Here is a 19,144-nt window from a genome sequence, read left to right as displayed (position 1 = left end):
TTGCTAGCTTCATTATTAAGGTACCATGTGTTTACTTTTCTAATAAAGTCCTCCTTAAGTGTAAAAAAATAAGGAGTACTCTGCATCATCTTCCTTGTTCTCCATTTGCCTCTTCATCTTCCATGTTTGATTGATACTCCCAAGCATAATGTCCAAACTTGTGACAAGCATAACATTCAATTTGAGATTTGTTTCTTCTATCATCATACCTCACATAGTTACCTCTTCCTCTTCTACTTCCACAACATCTTGCAAATGTTTGATTTCTTTTATGAAACTACAAAGGTTGCTCATCTCTCCATTGACCACAGCCATGTACTGAACCTCGGCCTCTACCTTGTCTTTGGCCTCGACTTCTACTAGAACCACCTCCTTTGGTATTCAAATTGGTCTTTGCTTGTAACACATGTTTTGATCGTTCTTGCTTTCCATGGTTCATCCTTTCTTCATGAACCTATAATGATTTGTTTAATTCATCAACAGTCATGATCTCCAAATCTTTGGACTCTTCAATTGCAACAATAATATGATTAAACTTTATGCTAAGAAAACATAGTACCTTCTCAATTACTTGAACATCAGTGACAACTTCTCCAAGTCTCTTCATTTGATTGATAATAGTAAAAACTCTTATAAAATAATTGAAGATATGTTCACTCTTCATAAAGAGTGATTCAAACTCAGCTCTTAGAGTTTGAAGTCTACCTTCTTTACCTTGTTTGCTCCCATAACATAGTTGTGAAGTGTCTCCCACGCTCTCTTTGATGTTGTCTCATTAGCTATTTTCGCGAACATGTCTTCATCCAAACCTTGATGGAGGATGTAAGAGCACCTTGATCTCTCTTTCATTCTTTCTCCAAAGCATCCTTTTGGTTTTGAGGTAGAGTTGTCACATCTAAGGGCTCTTTAAAACTATTTTCAACGATATCTCATACTCCTTGGGATCCAAGAATAGCCTTCATTCTAAGTGACCAATTCTTATAATTGAGTTTGGTAAGTTGGGGATATTGGAAAAAAAAGATTTTGATATCATTGACTCTTATACTACTTTGTTGAAAAGTGATGAACTCTCAAAAACTTTTTAGGAAAAAAAAATGAGTTATACTATCATGACTTTATATTGAAAAAAATAAAAATACTTATCTTACAACTTCGCATTTATATATATATATATATATATATATATACACACAAACTCAAAAGCCATTTATGATCCCCGCAGATAGAACTCAAAACCGATTTTTATTAAATGGTATAATAAAATCAATCATATTTATCATCCCGTTTACATTTCCGTATACAATATAAAATAAAATGCCCAATTCACTGAGGGAAAGACAATAGTTGCTCGGGAGAAAAAATAAAAATAAAATAAAATAGGGGGATAAATCGCTGCGCAATTAAATAGAATTTGACTACTTCCAATTTACACTAGACAACTTCATTGTGGAGCAATAGTGGTTCTTCAGCTGGAGTCGCGACATTCGGCTTCCGTTTCCATAGACTCTCCACAAAGCTGGACTGTCTCTTTGGGTCTGAGTTGGTGTAGTTGGTGTTGTCTGAGACTTTGGGTGTGGATGGATTCATGTTCTGTACGTGCTGAAGGCAAACCTGCACAGCATCATGCACTCTAACAAAGAACCATTCCACGCCGATCAGCTCTATGACTCTCGACCGGGACAGTAGAAGATGAACTCCTTGGTTTGGATTGGCAATGGCGATCTGAGAAGGAAACCTTAAATAATGAATGAACTTTTGTAGTAATACAAAATGATGTTTTTGATAACAAATTATGATATGGTTTAGTAACCTGGATGCCTCTTGACTTGTACTCCTGATGCAAGTCCTTCAGAGTTTGAATTGCACTTGAGTCGATATGTGTAACAGCTGCAAAGGTTTATGGTTTGTTATATGAGATGATGGTAATTGACAGTGGCATGTGAATACACATTTTCCCTTCCTCATGCCATAAGTCAAACTATGAACCGCATCTCTGTTACCTTGAAAAAGCATCTCAAGCATTCTTTAATACTAAATGTAAGAAATAAGAGTATAAACTATAGTTTCCATCCATCAATTACTTTAGAGTTTAGGGGAGAGAGACTCATAAAGTTGCATAAGGAACTGCATCTATCTTTATCACTTTTCTTCCTTCCTGTCATATATTCCAAGTAAATAAGCCTTTGATGGTAACTTTCTTATTCCCTTCGAGACATTTGAAGTCCATAATTAGTGTGTGGACTTGAGTCATTCAATGATACTGATTGAATAGGAAAGAAAATTGTCCAGGCATATAAAATTATTTGGTCGAGAAGATAGAGAATATTAGTAGCAAATTAAGTTATTTAGAATTTTTGGAATAGCTAGATGGAGTGGTAAGGCTGATGGTGAATTGGCAATTATGCTTAATTATTATGAAAACAAAAGCAACGGTTCATGTATAGATGAGAGATCTTACGTGACATTTCAAGGATGATGAAATATATTCGTCCGACATCCGATCCACGTTTTGTGCTACCGTCAACATTTAGCTCATATTCACGTAATCTGGAAAAAGGTTGAATAATAATAAAAATTGTACTAAAATTTTTAGAGAGACTATGAGAAACAGAAGGCTAACTCCTTTCTGAAATTAACTTTTCTTGCAATTATAAATCTGAAAGAAAACTGGATCTCACCTGTCTTTAATATAACTTATATTTGCAAAATAGATTGGTGCGTCAATACGGATAACAACAATACCATTATACGTGTATGCTTCAGGGTATTGTACAACATTTCTATATACAGTGGTTCCAGGAAGACGTCCCAGTACAGCTGAAATAAAATACAACATATTAAGTACAAGTACTTGTAGGTTGTAGCTACTTGTTAAGTCAATGCTTATATGGATTATTAGTTTAAAATCAAGTGGTTGCAACCATACTTATGTTTAACTAAACCTTATAGAGCTAGCATTATCCTACCTCGCAAGATGTTGGATTGAAATTAGCAAGACCAGATTAGTTAGTTACTGTGATGAAGAACAGCACTAGATTTAAGTGGGGAGAGAAGGGAGAGAGGGAAGAGGGGAAATTGGGAAGGGAAAAAAGGTTCATATATTCCAAAACATAAAATATAACCTGGTTCAGTACAATTAAAGCCTTCATGTCAGCTTATTCCTAAAAAACATACTTAAAATTACTAAACTACTCTAAGCAACTACACTAAAAGACAACGTGCACAACGTAGCATACAAACAACTAAACTAAATTTCTGGTTCGCATAATTAAATCAATCTGGTTAAATCCAAAGCACGCTTAACCTAACATCATTATCTTTAGGGCCAGGTAAACCATTTAAAATTTCAAAAACAGTAGAGTAGTATGTTATTAACAGCCATTTTTTTAAAGCAAAAAAAAAGGTGTCCAAGGCAAAGTGATTTCCATAAGCCATGGATAACTCATGAAGATACTGCAAGTCTAAGAACCTGACCGAAAACCAAATAAACAATTACAAAATAGATTAATATTAACTTCAAAAAAGCAAATCTGCACAAGAAGTGGGTATATAAGCAATCAATAAACTGTGAAACATTCAGCAGATGCAAAGGTAATTTACAGCCTATCAATATCCATGTAACTTCTGAATATATAGCGAAACAAACAAAGCAGTGAATGAAAAAGTGATTCCTGTGTACCAAGACCAAATGCAAAACACCTATAGACGCTAAACCAGAATGTGTTTTAAATGAATGCCTGATTCTTCAATAGGAAGTAGATGAACATAACTAATAGGTAGCTAGTTCCTCGCAGTGTACGATTTATAAGTATGAAACAGAGCCACAATATACAGAAGCACAAGTAATTAATTCAAAAATAAAACTCACCTATATGAGGATTTGCAGATTCGTAGATTACAAATGCAAGTGAGAAACCAACCTACAAAACATCAACTGTACTCAGTAGACATATTTCAGAACTTTTTTGTGTAAACTGCACTAATATGGACCATATGGTGATGGAATATTTAAGTCCTCAAACATATTAGGATGTTAGGGATAGGATGACATTAACCAACCACTATCTTAGGGGACTAATGACAGAAATCAGTTTTCATGTAAATCTATGGTATTAGGACTAGGAACGTAGAAAAGTTAGAAAGTAACTTCATGTTTAAGATAGGATGGCAAATATCACCTTTGACATCTAGTCACTCTTGGGCTTATTTTAGATGTTAACAACTAGCATTGTAAATTGTTAATGATTTACAAGAACCAGAGAATCTCTTGTTGAGTCAAAAAATAAGACAAAATTCTATTTTGGACAAACCAACAGTAAATTAATCTTTCAGATCATGTAGAATACATATTTTGCAAACACCATAATCTATCATTAACAATGCAGTACAGCTCTGACAAATCTAGTATTATTACCTTCCATTCTATGAGGTATTATTGGAGTTTCAGTTTGTGCTTTGGAACTGGTTCAATGACTAGGCATGCACAGACCGTTATCAACACTTAGAAATGAATTTGTTTCACTCACACTGAATCAGATGCATGGTTTAACCAGAAGAAGTCATAGAAGTTACAAAATGATTTTTAAGTAACTATAAAACCAATAGTTACTATGGGATTCAGAAAATCCTGTATAATGGATTACATATATGAGAAAAAGTAATCAAACTATGTAATTATACAAAAGCTAAAACATGAATTGTGTATCTAAATAAACCAGATTTTAAAGATATGCCTGTATTCATATAAATCAGAGTTTAGAGAAATTGTCTACACTTGGATAAGCAGTGGAAAAATATAATAATACTCACCCCAACAAGAACGCCAATCTCAATGCTAAAGAATAATGTTATAATGAATGTAATCGACCAGAGACTAAAATCTTTCTTATCTACACGCCACAAGAAAATAGCTTCTTCATAATCCACCTAAAAAATATATATAAGTATGAATAATTCATTATAAATTTAAGCATTGGATGAATACTGAAGGTAGAGATATAGCCTACTAAGAATTATGTATGACTCTATGAGGCATGCATAAATTGTTAAAGATGACTCAGAATAGCAGTTAGACAAACCAATATTGTGACAACATTATTGTAACATAGTGGAGCATACAAGATTTCAACAGGTCATAAAAAGAACCAAACGAACATTCATAAAAATTAACTCATTCTAGGATGTTCTTAAAGCCCTAAGTTTCTACTTAAGCCACTACTTATTGGAACCTAATGAAAAACAAAGTTGGTTGGCAGGAGTCCATGATGCAGGAAGTTATAAAGAAAAGGTTCTAGTCTAGCAATACAAATACCTGCAAATGTCAATAAATGCATCACAATATGCCACAAAGTGTTGCTAGTCATCTATGTTCATCTGGGAGTATTCTCCTCAGTTAAATTAAAGATTGAATGTAGAATGTGAAAGCAACACTAGTTAAAAGATGATAATATGTTGAAGAAGGCAAAACCAACAAGACCACATAATTACCGGCCATTCAAATGAAATGGTACATGCTAATGATTTAAGGGAAAAAACATGAATAATATACAAATATTATTCTTACTAGTCCCATGACAGCGGATATCACGATGGCAGCCAAAGCACACTGAAAAATAAGGACAAAAGGTTATGGTAAGCAAGAATATTCCCTAATGAAAAGTGCACAACCAATACAAGGTGCAACTTAATGCATTTGATGCAGAAATTTCAACATTTATCAAATACAAGAATTGCCTATTTTCCTCTAAACAATAACAAATATACAATCAACGAAATGATATAAGCATTGGAAAATTATTCATTTGGTTGAGCAAAATGTCCATTCTGTTAAGCACATCATTCTTTAAACAAATTTCTACTGCTGACAACTTTAGAAAGATCTGTGACATGATCAAAACCAATTCCTTGAAAATTTTATGATTTCGTTCTAGGTATAAAGCAACAAATGCAGGGTATCAAAGCCCAACAATTTACCAAAGATAATTAGAAGCAAAATAAGGCAGATTGTTTTATGTTTGTTCTAATAGCAATAGCCGGAGAGATCCTATCTATGCACCATCAGAAAGAGAATAATGAAAAAATAAGAAATTCACAAAAAAATGAAAATGAATAGGTACTTACTCTGACTATTGTAGCATATCATTTAACTCATACATCAGCCATATACTTTTTCTGTTCAATCAAGCTTACCATCGTAAGCAAGCTTATCTAGACCTAAAATCAGACTCAAGATAAAACTTTGCATAAAGACTAGGAGCATCCTCAAAATGATTAGCATAATTTCAACTGATCATCCTAATTATATGTCTGAAAAGGTGTCAAATACAAAAAAATACTCATTGAACTTTTTCAAGACTTGTGGAAATGAATAAAATTATGACTACCATCCTTACCAGTTTCTCAAGCCTTTTTTTTACAACAATCAATTATATCCATTGCACAGATTACATTCAGTCACCAACATCTTCCTGAATATTTGAAAAGCTTGTACACAGGTAATCTGTCTAAGGATTAAAAAAGTTTCTCAGTTTTATTTGGTATTACTTGAGTTTCTTTAGATCTTAGACTTTACAAAATGTCTGTCCATCACTTTGCAAGGTGACGAATCTACCATCCAATTTCTTTGTTATTCGACAGATGGCAATATTTTTCTTTTCATACAAAAAGAACAAAACTCTTCTTTGGAGGTTTTCTACCTCATATCATGCAATTGAAAAACTCAGAATTGAGATCTCTATAAAACTAGATATCAATGGGGACAACCTGAATCTAAAGATTTTGAAACAACACTGATACAATAATAAACAAGCATGGATCATACAACAACAACAACCAAGCCTTTTCCCACTAGGTGGGGTCGGCTATATGAATCATTTTACGCCATTGAGCTCTATCTCCTATTATATCATCATCTATATTTAAATAAATTTTATCTTGTTTTATTGTTGCTAACCAAGTCTTTTATAGTCTTCCTCTTCCTCGTTTGATATGCATGTTTATCATAGTTTCACATGCCTAACTGGAGCATTTATTGGTCGTCTAAGTACATGTCCGTACCACCTTAAACGTGTCTCTCGGAGTTTGTCCTCAATAGATGCAACTCCGACTTTCTCTCTAATGCTCTCATTCCTTATTTTGTCCATCTTCGTATGTCCACACATCCACCTTAACATCCTCATCTCTGCAACTCTCATCTTACGGTTTTATAGAACTTACCTTTAAGTTTAAGAGGTACTTTACGGTCCAACGCTCCCCTCCATTTCACCCATCCCGCTTGTATTCTATGTAAGACGTCTCTCTCAATCCCTCCATCATTTTGTAAAATGATCCTAAATATTTAAATCTCTCGCCCGGATAACTCGTCCTCTCCTATCTTAACAATTGTTTCATTACTTCTAATATTGCTAAACTTAAATTCCATATATTCTGTTTTAATCTACTAAGCTTAAAACCTTTTCCTTCTAGTGTTTCCTCCAAGATTCTAGCTTAGCATTTACTCCTTCACGATTTCATCTACCAAAATAATATCATCTCAAAACAACATGCACCATTAAAAGATAGGGACTTAGGGTTGATCCTCGATGTAACCCTATCTTTATTGAAATGCTTCATCACTCCGTATTCTAGTCGTTACATCCTCATACATATCCTTAATTAGTTCAATATACGCTAACACCTCTCTTTCTAAAATTCTCCATATAATTTCTCTTGGGACTCTATCATGCTTTTTCTAAGTCAATGAATACCATGTGTAGATCTTGTTTTGTTCCCGATATTTTCAATTAATTGTCGAAGGAGATGTATAGCTTCTATCGACCTTCCAAGCATGAACCCAAATGATTTTCACATGGTCTCCTTCCTTAATCTTTTTCTATTACTTTTCCCAAAGTTTCATAATGACTCATTAGTTTAATACCCCTATAGTTTGCACAATTTTGTATGTCTCCCTTTATACAAGGAACTAGAGTACTTATCCTCCATTGATCAGGCATTCTTTTCGTTTTCAATATCATGTTAAATAATTTTGTAAGTCATTCAATACCTTGTTTCCCTAAGCACTTCCATACCTCTATCGGAATATCATCTGGTCCAACGGCTTTTCCATTGTGCATCTCATTTAAAGTTTGTTTTACTTCTGATGTTTAAATTCTACGATAAAAATTAAAATTTTTATGCTCATTTGACCTAATTAAATTACCTAAGTTAAGTTGGTCACCTAAACCTTCATTAAAAAGTTGATGAAAATACCTCTTCTACCGCTCTTTTATTTCTCCATGATTTACTAATACCCTATTACATTCATCTTTAATACATTTTATTTGGCTAAGATCTCTTGTTTTCCTTTCTCTCACTTTAGCTATTTTATAAATGTCTCTTTCCCCTTCTTTTGTATCCAATTTTTGATATAAACATTCAAAAGTTTCATTTTTTGCTTCACTCACTACTTTTTTAGCTTCTTTCTTGGCTATTGTATATTTTTTTAAGTTTTCTTCGCTCTTACAAATATATAATTTCTTATAAGCTATTCGTTTTTCCTTCACTTTCTCTTGTACTTTCTCATTCCACCACCAAGATTCTTTACTTAGTGGTGCATGTCCCTTTGACTCACCGAGTACACTCTTAGCTACTATTTTCAACTTTGATACCATCTTATCCCATGTTGTATTAGAGTCATCGTATATTTCACCTAATGCTTGTACTTCTACCTTCTCCTTAAATATATTTTGTTTTTCATCCTTTAACTTCCACCACTTAATTCTAGGAATTGTATATATTTTCTTTCTATTATACTATGTTTGAGGCATATATCCAACACTACTACCCTATGTTGGGTAGTTAAGCTTTCTCCAGGGATGACTTTGCAATCTTTACAAATCTTTCTATCCTTCTTCCTAACCATAAGAAAGTCAATTTGCAATTTATTATTCTCACTTTTGAATGTGACTAAGTGTTCTTCTCTTTTCTTAAAAAACGTATTAGCTAATATAAGGTTATATGCTATCGCAAAATCTAATATAGTTTTCCCTTCCTCATTCCTCGTTCCAAATCCATAACTCCCATGTACTCTCTCATATTCCTCATTTTTCACTCCGACGTGTCCATTTAGATCACCTCCTATTAAAATCATTTCATTTGGTGGAATATTTTGTAATATTTCATCTAAGTCCTCCCAAAACCTTGATTTGGTAGCTTCATCTAATCCTACTTGTGGTGCATATACGCTAATTATGTTCATAGTTTCTTTTGCCACTATTATCTTAAGGGCTATAATTCTATCCCCTTTTCTAACTACTCCTACAACTTCATCCTTTAACAAATTATCTACAATGATACCCACTCCATTTCTTGCTTTACTCTTTCCAGTGTACCATAACTTAAAACCCGAGTTCTCTATCATCTTTGCCTTCTCGCCTATCCATTTTTTCTCTTGTACACACAACATACTAATTTTTCTCCTAATCATCATATCTACTACCTCCATTGATTTACCAGTGAGAGTTCCTATATTCCATGTTCTAAATCTTAGATTATTAATTTTCCTATCATATTTGTTCTTATCTAACCTATGGTGTGAGAACTTTTGCCTATTTAACACTACACCCAAGTTCTCATGGAGATGTAGCGGTCCTTGCTAAGACGTTACAGTCGGACCCTGTAACGCGAACTCTTGCATATTTATCACTACACCCGAGTTCTGGAGATGTAGCGGTCCTTGCCGAGACTTTACAGTCGGACCCTGCAACGCGTTCCTTCCGGGAAACAACCTAGCATTAGCACAATAGTTTAATGGATTCATTCATTGAATATTTGTCATAATTTGACGCTGGCTGGCAACCTAAAACAACCCTCCTCCTTTATCCGGGCTTGGGACCGGCCATGACCGGTCATCATGGGCGGAGTTTAAACAAGCATGGATCATAAACTAGAAAAATGCAATTCAAAAATGAATAGAGGTAAAGTACTACAGGGAGGAAGTTAGTCAGCAAGTCAATTTAGTTTTGGTACAAACTGTTACATGTTCTTTCAGTTATACATCCTTTTCTACTAACAAATATCTCCTTCAAAAGAACCCAAGCAAATCAAAATGCTCCAGTTGCTTCCTAATCAAGAAATACAACCCCAAATATATTTTTTTTTTATATTTTGGACAAATTAGAGCTACTGTTCCATTATAGTTAAAAATTCTCCAAGAACAAATTAGCTTGGGCAAAAACCTTCACGGTATGAGTACTTGTTGTTCTGTTGGTCATGCACCAGATGAAATAATTTATTTATTGTTCTTGTTGTAAAATGTAAACAACAGCAGAGATGATAGAGGTAGCTCTATGAAACTGCCATACCTGAGGGATCTCAGTGAAAAGTGGTGTCATAAATAAAAGAGCACATGACATTATAATTCCCATTACAATTCCAGATAACCCGGTTTGGGCACCACTCTCATTATTCACAGCTGACCTAGAAAAAGAACCTGTACAAATTTCTGAAATTTAATTCAACAAAAACAAGACTGTGTAATTTCATTGATATTAAACATATGGTAGGGAACAATGTCATCTATGCCAGTTTGTTAGGGAAGAAAAGTGTATCTTACCTGTTGAAGGGTATGAGGAGAAGAAAGACCCACAAATATTTGCCACACCAAGACCAAACAACTGCAAGAAAAAAGTAGATTATGCATGAATAATGAAGCAATGTATTTTGTAGCTACACTTGAAGCTTCTAAATTACTTGAAAAAAATATATTTCAAATGCAACTTAGCAATGACAAAAAAAACAAACACTACAAAATGTAGGTGGTGGTTGATAAAAGAAAATATAATTTCCACATAAGTAGTCAGTGATGATAAGTTTAGAAGTTATTATAAATGATTCTTACTTTAAATAAGCTTTTCTCCTTCTATTGATACATAAATAACCCAAAAAATTTCAAGTTACATGGACTTGCTTGCTCCAAATCTATATTCTCTGAGATCAATACTCTTAGTCTTATTGTAAGTCTTTTTCAACTGCCTACGCCGACCTTGAAGGTAAGCATCTGTAACAAAAAAAAGGGAGACAAAAGAAAGTGCATCTAGCCAAGGTTTAAATTTGTTGGTTTCAGTACAGGGAACGGTCTTGTTTTAGCGTCTACTTGCATTGACACACACTACTGTTCAGCAAGGGTCACACTATGTTGACCTACTCTTCTTTGTTTTTCACTACTTCTTTCTTTTGCTTCCTCCTATGTTTCTGCCCTGTTCCTCATCTTCTTAAGCCTCATCTCTCTTCTCCTTACTCTATGTTGTCTCTTTCCCTAAGCCAAGAGAGGATGAAGAGAAGACAAAGAAAAAAAGGAGAGGAAGAATACTTTCTCTGAAGGTAGCTCATGTGCCCTTCCAACCACTGTCGGAGTCATTCTTCCCAGTACATGGCAAGTTAGGCACTCATGTGATATGGGGTGATGCAAGGCTGGTATAGTATAGCATGGGTTAGCCATGAAACATCTGATGTTAACAATTAGGAATTTTCCCATTAGTGGAAATGGCAGTATTTGTTTCCAAAACACTTCACTTCATGCTCATTTCTTACATCTTCCAATTATTCCAATCTGTCTTTTTGCATAATAATAGCACTCTAGGAGATCTAGCCTTTCTGTGGCTTATGTTACATGACAATTAGTAACTAATTTTAAATCATAACTATTCTGGAAATGATCATCCAAGGTTAACCCCACAAATGAAAGAGTTACATTCAGGATCAACTTGTCATTTAAATTGAACTACCCACCCTCCTATATTTAGTTAAACCAATAAGATTATATTGCTTGTTAATATATCATGAAGGCCGGATAACAATGCAAAGCAGCAATGTATTAGCAATTATTAGCATGAAGAAGAGATTGTTCTAGAAAGTATATAGTTGTCAAAGATCTTGAAATTCATTACAATGTGTCATGTGCAACTAATGAAAGTAGGCTTCATTGTTAATTTTCCAAAACATCACCTCTTGATTTGAATCTAGATCATATCCATTTTTCACAGCCAAGGCTTTAGCAATGCCCACAGATTCCTGATTTGCATTGTGACATTAGTTTTAAATAAAGGCATAATATAACTGGGAGGACAGAAAAGATCTCAAATAGTGTTTACCAAAATGGCCACGCCGGTAATGAGTAATGCAGTTGGAATTAGGGACATTACATTCTCAAATCCTCTAGGAATGGAGAACTTCGGAAGTCCCTGAGGTATATCACCTACCTAATAAAGAGTATGCAATTTATATACCTGTTTGTGATCTCACATTAATCATTTCAAAACATTAAGCTCAATCAGATTGTGCATAGTCAAGAATTACATGAAAGAGACAAAAAGAATCATTAAACTAGTTCCAAGATGCCTTTTCACGGCATAAAATACCTTAAGTTTTTTCTCAAGCTAGTTTAGATGATAAAAATGGATATAAACTAGTAAGTCAAAAGAATATGGAATCTCAAAAGATAACTAAACTGAAGAAAATTAGAGTTTCAATTATTTCAATAAAAATTTTCTGTATCTGTTGAAGTTATAGGTAGTCTTCCTATATGCTTGAACCATTTCAGATGGCCTGTCATAGGGAAATTTGCATGTCTCCTTTTTCTACACAAATCCCTAAGGAATTAGAACTGCCATACTATTACTGGGAAAAAGGAATACTATTACTGAGAGATTAGAAGAATATAGCAAATCAAAATTAAATTTGACTGAAACCTTTGCACAAAAGTTATCTGATTATCTAATTTTGTGCTTATGCAGTCTTTTTTCCCCAAACTATGTAACTTTGTGTTGAAATAAATAAATCATGGTTTAAATTTAAAGTAATGTCAGGCGACACATTTGAAATTTACTGGTCTAGTACCAAAACTTGATGCTAATCAACATAGATAATTTCTCCTATATTGCCCATGCCACCCATTCCAACACTCATAGTCTCTGACATATGTCAAATCTTGTCGAGATTAATTCAACTTTTATCTGAAATTCTTTTTAAAAGTTATCTTAATTGCTATAGTTTTATTTAAAATAAAGTTACTAAATTTAATGGTTCAAGATTAAAGGAGTAGATTTTATCTCAAATCATCCCAGCATGCATTGAAGTAAAATATAATTTTTTAAAAAAATCAATTATCTAAGTGATATAGTCTTATTTTAAAAAATAAACAATTTAAGTGAAAGAATTAAATAAGTAAAATTCATTTGAATTCATTTCATGCTTTAACACATGTCAAAGTGTGTCGAGTATTAGCAAGTAAAATATAAAACATGACGATCAATCTTTTTAGATCAATTTTAAAAGCAAATATCCTAGGTTGAAGCGAATTAAAAAAGAAAAAGTCATCTAAATTCATCTCATCACACCGCAATGCGTGAGAAGTGTGTTGGGTGCCAACATGCTTCAATGTTAAAAGCATATCATTCCAGCCGGAATAAAAACTTAGTGTTAAAAGCAAGCAATTCCAACTCAGGACAAAAATTTAGGCACATAATGATACTTGAAAGTTTGAAATGAATGATTGTGGGTTTCCTGATATCCTTCATCAAATAATACTTTGTTATACAAGGTGCTATTAGCCTTGGTCATTCATATCCAAGTGATCACTTGTAAGCACTACAGCTGATGCATAGAGATAATACCAGGTGCATAAGAAATTAGTCAACTTTGTCTTTTGACAAGATTGCATCCACTTGTATTCTCATAGGCCTAAATTGTCTAAGTTTACAGGGAGTAACTGTAAAAAAACAGATCATTGCACCATTTTAATCTGACTCTAACTTCCATGTTTTTACAACTAGCAACTGAAGTACTATTGCATTTTAGAAAGCTTCAAATGCAAGAAAATTTATGACTTAAGGCACCTTACCACTGAAATTGAATGTGGATGAAATATTTTGACAAAGATTGTGCCAACTATGACTGGTGTAAGTGGGCCAGCTGCTCTCACACTCCTAAATTTCTTGTTTGTTTTCCCCTGCATGTTAAAATTGTATCTGAATGGTTCTGAAATATATTATTGATATGGGCATATTGATTGCTATTAATCAGTAGGTGTCATATAAATTGTACTACCATGTGTTTCATCACAAGCAGAATTACAAGGAAAATAGATCCCATCACGAAGGGCGGCCATGAAAACTGATGATGAAAACAAACAAACAAACATTTCTCAGTGAGTAGAATTTAATGAATTTTTAAAACAAGATAAAAGGAAATTATAACAACAATAATAACAAGTCATGAGCCCCATAATTTGGGTACTCTGTGTAAGGTCAAATCTCTAGAAATATGTGCATCTTTTAGATAACCTATATTTCCCTCAACAGAATTTATAAATGGAGAAAGCAGTAAAAAAGAAATCATACATAAATCAAGAAACAAGCACAGCAGCAGAAAAAAAAAATCAATCAAAAACTGTTAGTGTCAACATGGAGTCAAAACAGCCGCATGATGTAGATGTTTCCTGTAAAATTATGATTTAACTAATGAAAGTACACCAGAAAGATTACAATCTAATTATACCGTTCAATCTGAGCAAAATTACAACAAAATCATAATATCATCCTGAGTCCTGATTACATTAACTATGATGAGCATTTATCACAAAATTTGGTAATCATGATTCTGATTTGTTGGTCTCCAGGGGGAATAAAGTATATCTATAATAATGCGCCAACTATATGAATAATTACTATTGCATGATTTTTATATATTTAAGTGGATGATAACAAACTATATTTTTATACAGATTCACATGATTTTTTCCCAAAGTATTAAAAATGTCTTGAACAAAATTTCTTCTTGTAGCCACTACCAGGTAAATCTTGGCATCTTAAATGGCTTTTGAATTGTTACATAAGCTAACAAATACCATCAAAAAGATAGGCTTCTAAACAAGTCAAAGACGACAAGAATAACAAGAAAACTACAAAAAGGATTTGATACAAAATTACCAAAATAAGTGGAAAAGAGCAATAATTAGGAACGTCTACTATTATTTATAACCAAGAAACTGTAAACTATTGAATTGAATACCAAGGTCAATCTTCAACTTATCATTCTAAATATATTATAGGTTTATTTCATGAAAAAAAGGGGGAAACAACTTGTGTATGTGAAGCAAAACAAATATCAAGGAGTTAAATGGGTGCCAATCCAGGTCAAGGGAAATTATGAAGTTCTGTGTTGAATGTGGAATTTGCTTCATAGAAGCATTTTATTAGCCAATTCATGGAATTCATACTCACAAACTCGCGTGGAACTAAATTTTCATTTGGCATATCACCAGCAACCGCTCAATCAACAACTTTGTTGCATGGAAGAACAATTTGAGTTCAAAAAATGGCATTCAAAATCCATATTTGCCACTAAATATGTATTATTCAATGAAAAAAAAAACGCTTAGATAAACATTTATAGTAAATCTCCCATGCAATGTTAGATGACCTTGAAATCGTTGGTGTAATAAGCAAATGTTTATTCTGATGACTGTTAACAAGTCATCATAATTTGCAATACGTATGTGGATGCCTATGTTTATAGTGATTGCCCAAATAAAAGTAAATAGAGAGATATACTAAATCAGTTGGACACATAATAGTTGAAGTTTCACCTAGTTAAATTCCACCAACTCTTAAATTTTGTTGGCAAAGAAAACAAAAAGGATAAAACAAGAGCAAGGAGAAGGGGTCATAAATATTAACAATCTCTTATCAGCATCAGCCAAACGAATCAAGGATAAAATAAATTCAAAAAACAATAAAGGAGTAAAAAAGACATGGAATGATCAATTATCTTCTTTTGGTTGATTTTGCATTGGCCAAGAAGTTGGATGCATATATAAGAAGACACATATTTCGCAAGTTGTAAATGAGATGATTCACCTGATTAACTGAAGCATCTGGTGATAGTATAATTCTTACGGAACACACATTGCCATATTACTCAACAAGAAAAAAAAATGTGATTTAAGAACAGATAAATCCACAAATGGGATCCTCACTTTACCAGCACCAGCAATTATGCTTTTGACTAGAGGTATTATTTTGCTGCTGAGAACTATAGGGTATCCGAGGAAGTATTTTAACTGGGATAATGCAATTACAATGGCTGAAGCAGTTGTGAAGCCTGATATCACAGAGTGATTAACAAAACGGATCAGCCATCCAAGCCTGTAGAATTACATATGTTAGTATTAATGAAAGCATTCTCTCAATTTCTATTTGGCGGACATGCCGATTTGCAGTCAATGCACACAAGCAATCATGTCCATTTTGCAGATGAAGACAACAGGATAGTTCAGTTACCGTAATAAGCCCATTAAACTTTCAAATACGCCAACCATGAGCGACATTAATATTGCCAGCTCCGTATACAACTTGTCTGAAGGATCAACGATGGGAGTGAGGACGTTGGACACTAAAAGGGAGGTCAAAGCCACCGGACCAACGGCAAGCTGGCGTGACGACCCGAATATGGCATACACAAATACTGGAACGAAACCACCATCTGCATAGAGCATTGTCTTAATAGAATAATTAGTGGACATCAATTGAGAGGAGATACGGTTGTGGTAACTACTGAACACTCACATAGTCCATAGATTGGATGAAGGCCTGCTAACTTTGCGTACGACATCGACTGCCATTTTCAAACAATTGAATCAAATTTACGAACGCTCAAAAGCAAATAGAGAGGAAAATGTCGAATTTCAATTAAGGTTGCCCTTTCGGGGAAAATAACTATAGGGGTGTCAAAAATGAACCCGACCCGACGACCCAACCCGAGTCGACCCGAAAAAAATCAGGTTCGGGTTGGGCATTTTCGGGTTCGGGTCGGGTTCGGGTTGGAGGGTTAAATATTTTCGGGTTGGGTCGGGTCGGGTTCGGGTTGACCCGGGTTGACTTAAATATAGGGTTTTGTGGGGTTTTTTGGGGTTAAATCAAATTTTATTTTAAAAATTTAGATGTTTTTATGTATATTAATATCATGTTTGTATGATAATGATGGAGTATTGAGATAAAAGTGAAGAATTATAGGGAAAATATCCCAAAAAAGTCGTTTTGAATCGGATTTTCGGGTTATATGGGTCGGGTTCGGGTTGATCGGGTTGGTCGGGTTCGGGTTCGGGTTTAGGTGTTTTGGGTTGAAGTCGGGTTCGGGTCGGGTTCGGGTTGGGTTAAAAAAAATAAAAAAAAATCCAACCCGACCCAACCCGACCCGACCCACCCGAATTGACACCCCTAAATAACTATTCGATTTCCAAGAACGAAATGAAGAAAAATCCCCGCCTCGGACGATGTAGAAAGGAACAGCAAGGAAAGAAGATCAAACCTGCGGGACGAGCATGACGCCGACAGTGATACCAGCCATGAGGTCAGCCTGTAGGTATTCCTTTATCCGATACTTCCGCATCCATCGGGTGCAGGGGAGGAGGAGCTCCAGCCAGTCCATAGCGGACATGCCCCGGACCTTGGCCCCCCACCGCCCGTAGACGTCCGCCGACTGCGAGAGAGGGGAGGGCTCCGCGGGATGCTGCAGCGGGATCACCTTCACCGCTCGGCTTCCCCCCTCGCTGCCGAGGCTGCTGGCGCTGGCGACGCGAGTCACCTCCGCGGAGGCAGACGAGCCCTCCATGGCTCGAATTGCTTAGCTCGGACAACAACTGCCCCCAGCTCCTCTTCCCTAACTGCCAGAGACCAAGTCAAATCTCTCTCTCTCTCTCTCTCTCTCTCGTTCGCCCCACACATCCACCAATTGGCGGTCCTCTCCTGCATTTATGGACCACAATTTTGGGGCGTAATCTTAAAATCAACAAACATCCTGCCCTTTTTTGCAAACCACCGATCGTGTCAGACTTGTCCGCCTCATTTCCTCTTTTCCGGGGGGGCACTCCCTCACCCAACATTGCAACCGCCCAACGCGATTCATACTCATGGAAATACAAATAAAAATATAAATTGCATTGCACATTTGCACTTCACAAATTCGAAAACGATATTAATCTGCAATTTTATTTTTTTATAAAAAAAAAGGACAAAATTAAGTTTAAGCTTAGACGCAAATCAAGCAAAAAGGCAATGATGAACTCATTATTAAGGTGATTTGCAAAAGGAAGCAGTTGAGTTGCTTGTTAGGTGAACAATGAACAACTTCGCACATCTCACTCAGGTTCCTTTCGAGTGGAAGCAGACTGATGCAAGGCCAAAAGCTTCAACTGCTAGTACAGGGATTGAAAGTGGCATGGTGCGAGAGAAAACTCTTTGAGCTCTGTGAAAATCTTGAGCTAAAATATTAATAATTTAAACTGGCACGAAACTTATTGTAAGAAATATTTGGACTTGAAAAATTCGGCATTAGACAGGAAAGTTTGAATAAAAAACATGTCATTTCGAGGAGCGCGTAGAGCCCCAGCAGGGAAAGAAAACAAAAATAGCTGTGATTTAAAAGGCCAAAAACTAGCTTGCAAATAACGGAAACAGAAGGGCCTAACTAAAATTTTGGCATCCACGTGACGCTCGCAGAACCGGCAGGGGTCGGCCGAATTGGGTAACTACTGTTTTGGAGAGTTGGGGAATATAAATGATCTGAGGGTCGTCCTCATTTGGATTTAAAATGTATCCAGATCGAGCCGCGTCCCCTGGACGGGAAAATGGACCAGATTCGTTAGAAGGGAACTCCGTATTATTGATTGAATCACCACTGGAAGTAATGAATGCGAGTTACGAAACATACCATCTGTGCCGTATTTAACGAATCACCTGCACTTACCGTTTCTAATTACCTAAATCGTCCCTTGTATATTTTATATGTACAAAAAGCAAATATATATAATATTTTTTTATTTAATTATCACCAAAAGAGTGTTTCATTTTGAAAAAAAAAATATATTAAAAAATATTTAATCTCCATCTTTAGAGCTATACAGATTCTGGAAGTAGTTAATCGAGAGGTTTTTTTTTTAAATTTCATGATCAAAGATCCTGAACTCGTTCCGATCTCCAAATTGGACATTGTCTGGGAATAAGAATGTCCATTTTATTTGGTCCGACTAAAAAAATCTGAAACAAATTTACTTTTTAATTTGGTTAAACAGGTTTACTTGAAATACAATTAAGTTAGAGCATTTGTTACA

The 19,144-nt window shown here is 34.9% G+C and overlaps 1 protein-coding gene across 1 annotated transcript; it reads right to left on the bottom strand.

Moving 5' to 3' along the window:
* Positions 1-1,225: 1,225 nt before the first annotated feature.
* On the bottom strand, positions 1,226-17,767 carry LOC121988750 (sulfate transporter 4.1, chloroplastic-like). The gene is made up of 17 exons (XM_042542354.1): positions 17,344-17,767; positions 16,602-16,650; positions 16,317-16,518; positions 16,013-16,181; positions 14,083-14,148; positions 13,877-13,984; positions 12,129-12,236; positions 11,983-12,048; positions 10,592-10,652; positions 10,341-10,468; positions 5,564-5,605; positions 4,810-4,926; positions 3,869-3,920; positions 2,679-2,817; positions 2,459-2,547; positions 1,811-1,887; positions 1,226-1,722 (listed from the first exon to the last, which is right to left on the bottom strand). Exons 1-17 carry the CDS (start codon positions 17,644-17,646, stop codon positions 1,432-1,434), a joined length of 2,067 nt encoding a protein of 688 aa, XP_042398288.1. The 5' UTR covers positions 17,647-17,767; the 3' UTR covers positions 1,226-1,431.
* Between the last annotated feature and the right edge of the window lie 1,377 nt (positions 17,768-19,144).

Source organism: Zingiber officinale, chromosome 1B, assembly GCF_018446385.1.
Source record: "Zingiber officinale cultivar Zhangliang chromosome 1B, Zo_v1.1, whole genome shotgun sequence".
Classification (NCBI taxonomy): domain Eukaryota; kingdom Viridiplantae; phylum Streptophyta; class Magnoliopsida; order Zingiberales; family Zingiberaceae; genus Zingiber; species Zingiber officinale.
This window is presented reverse-complemented; position numbering and strand designations above follow the sequence as displayed.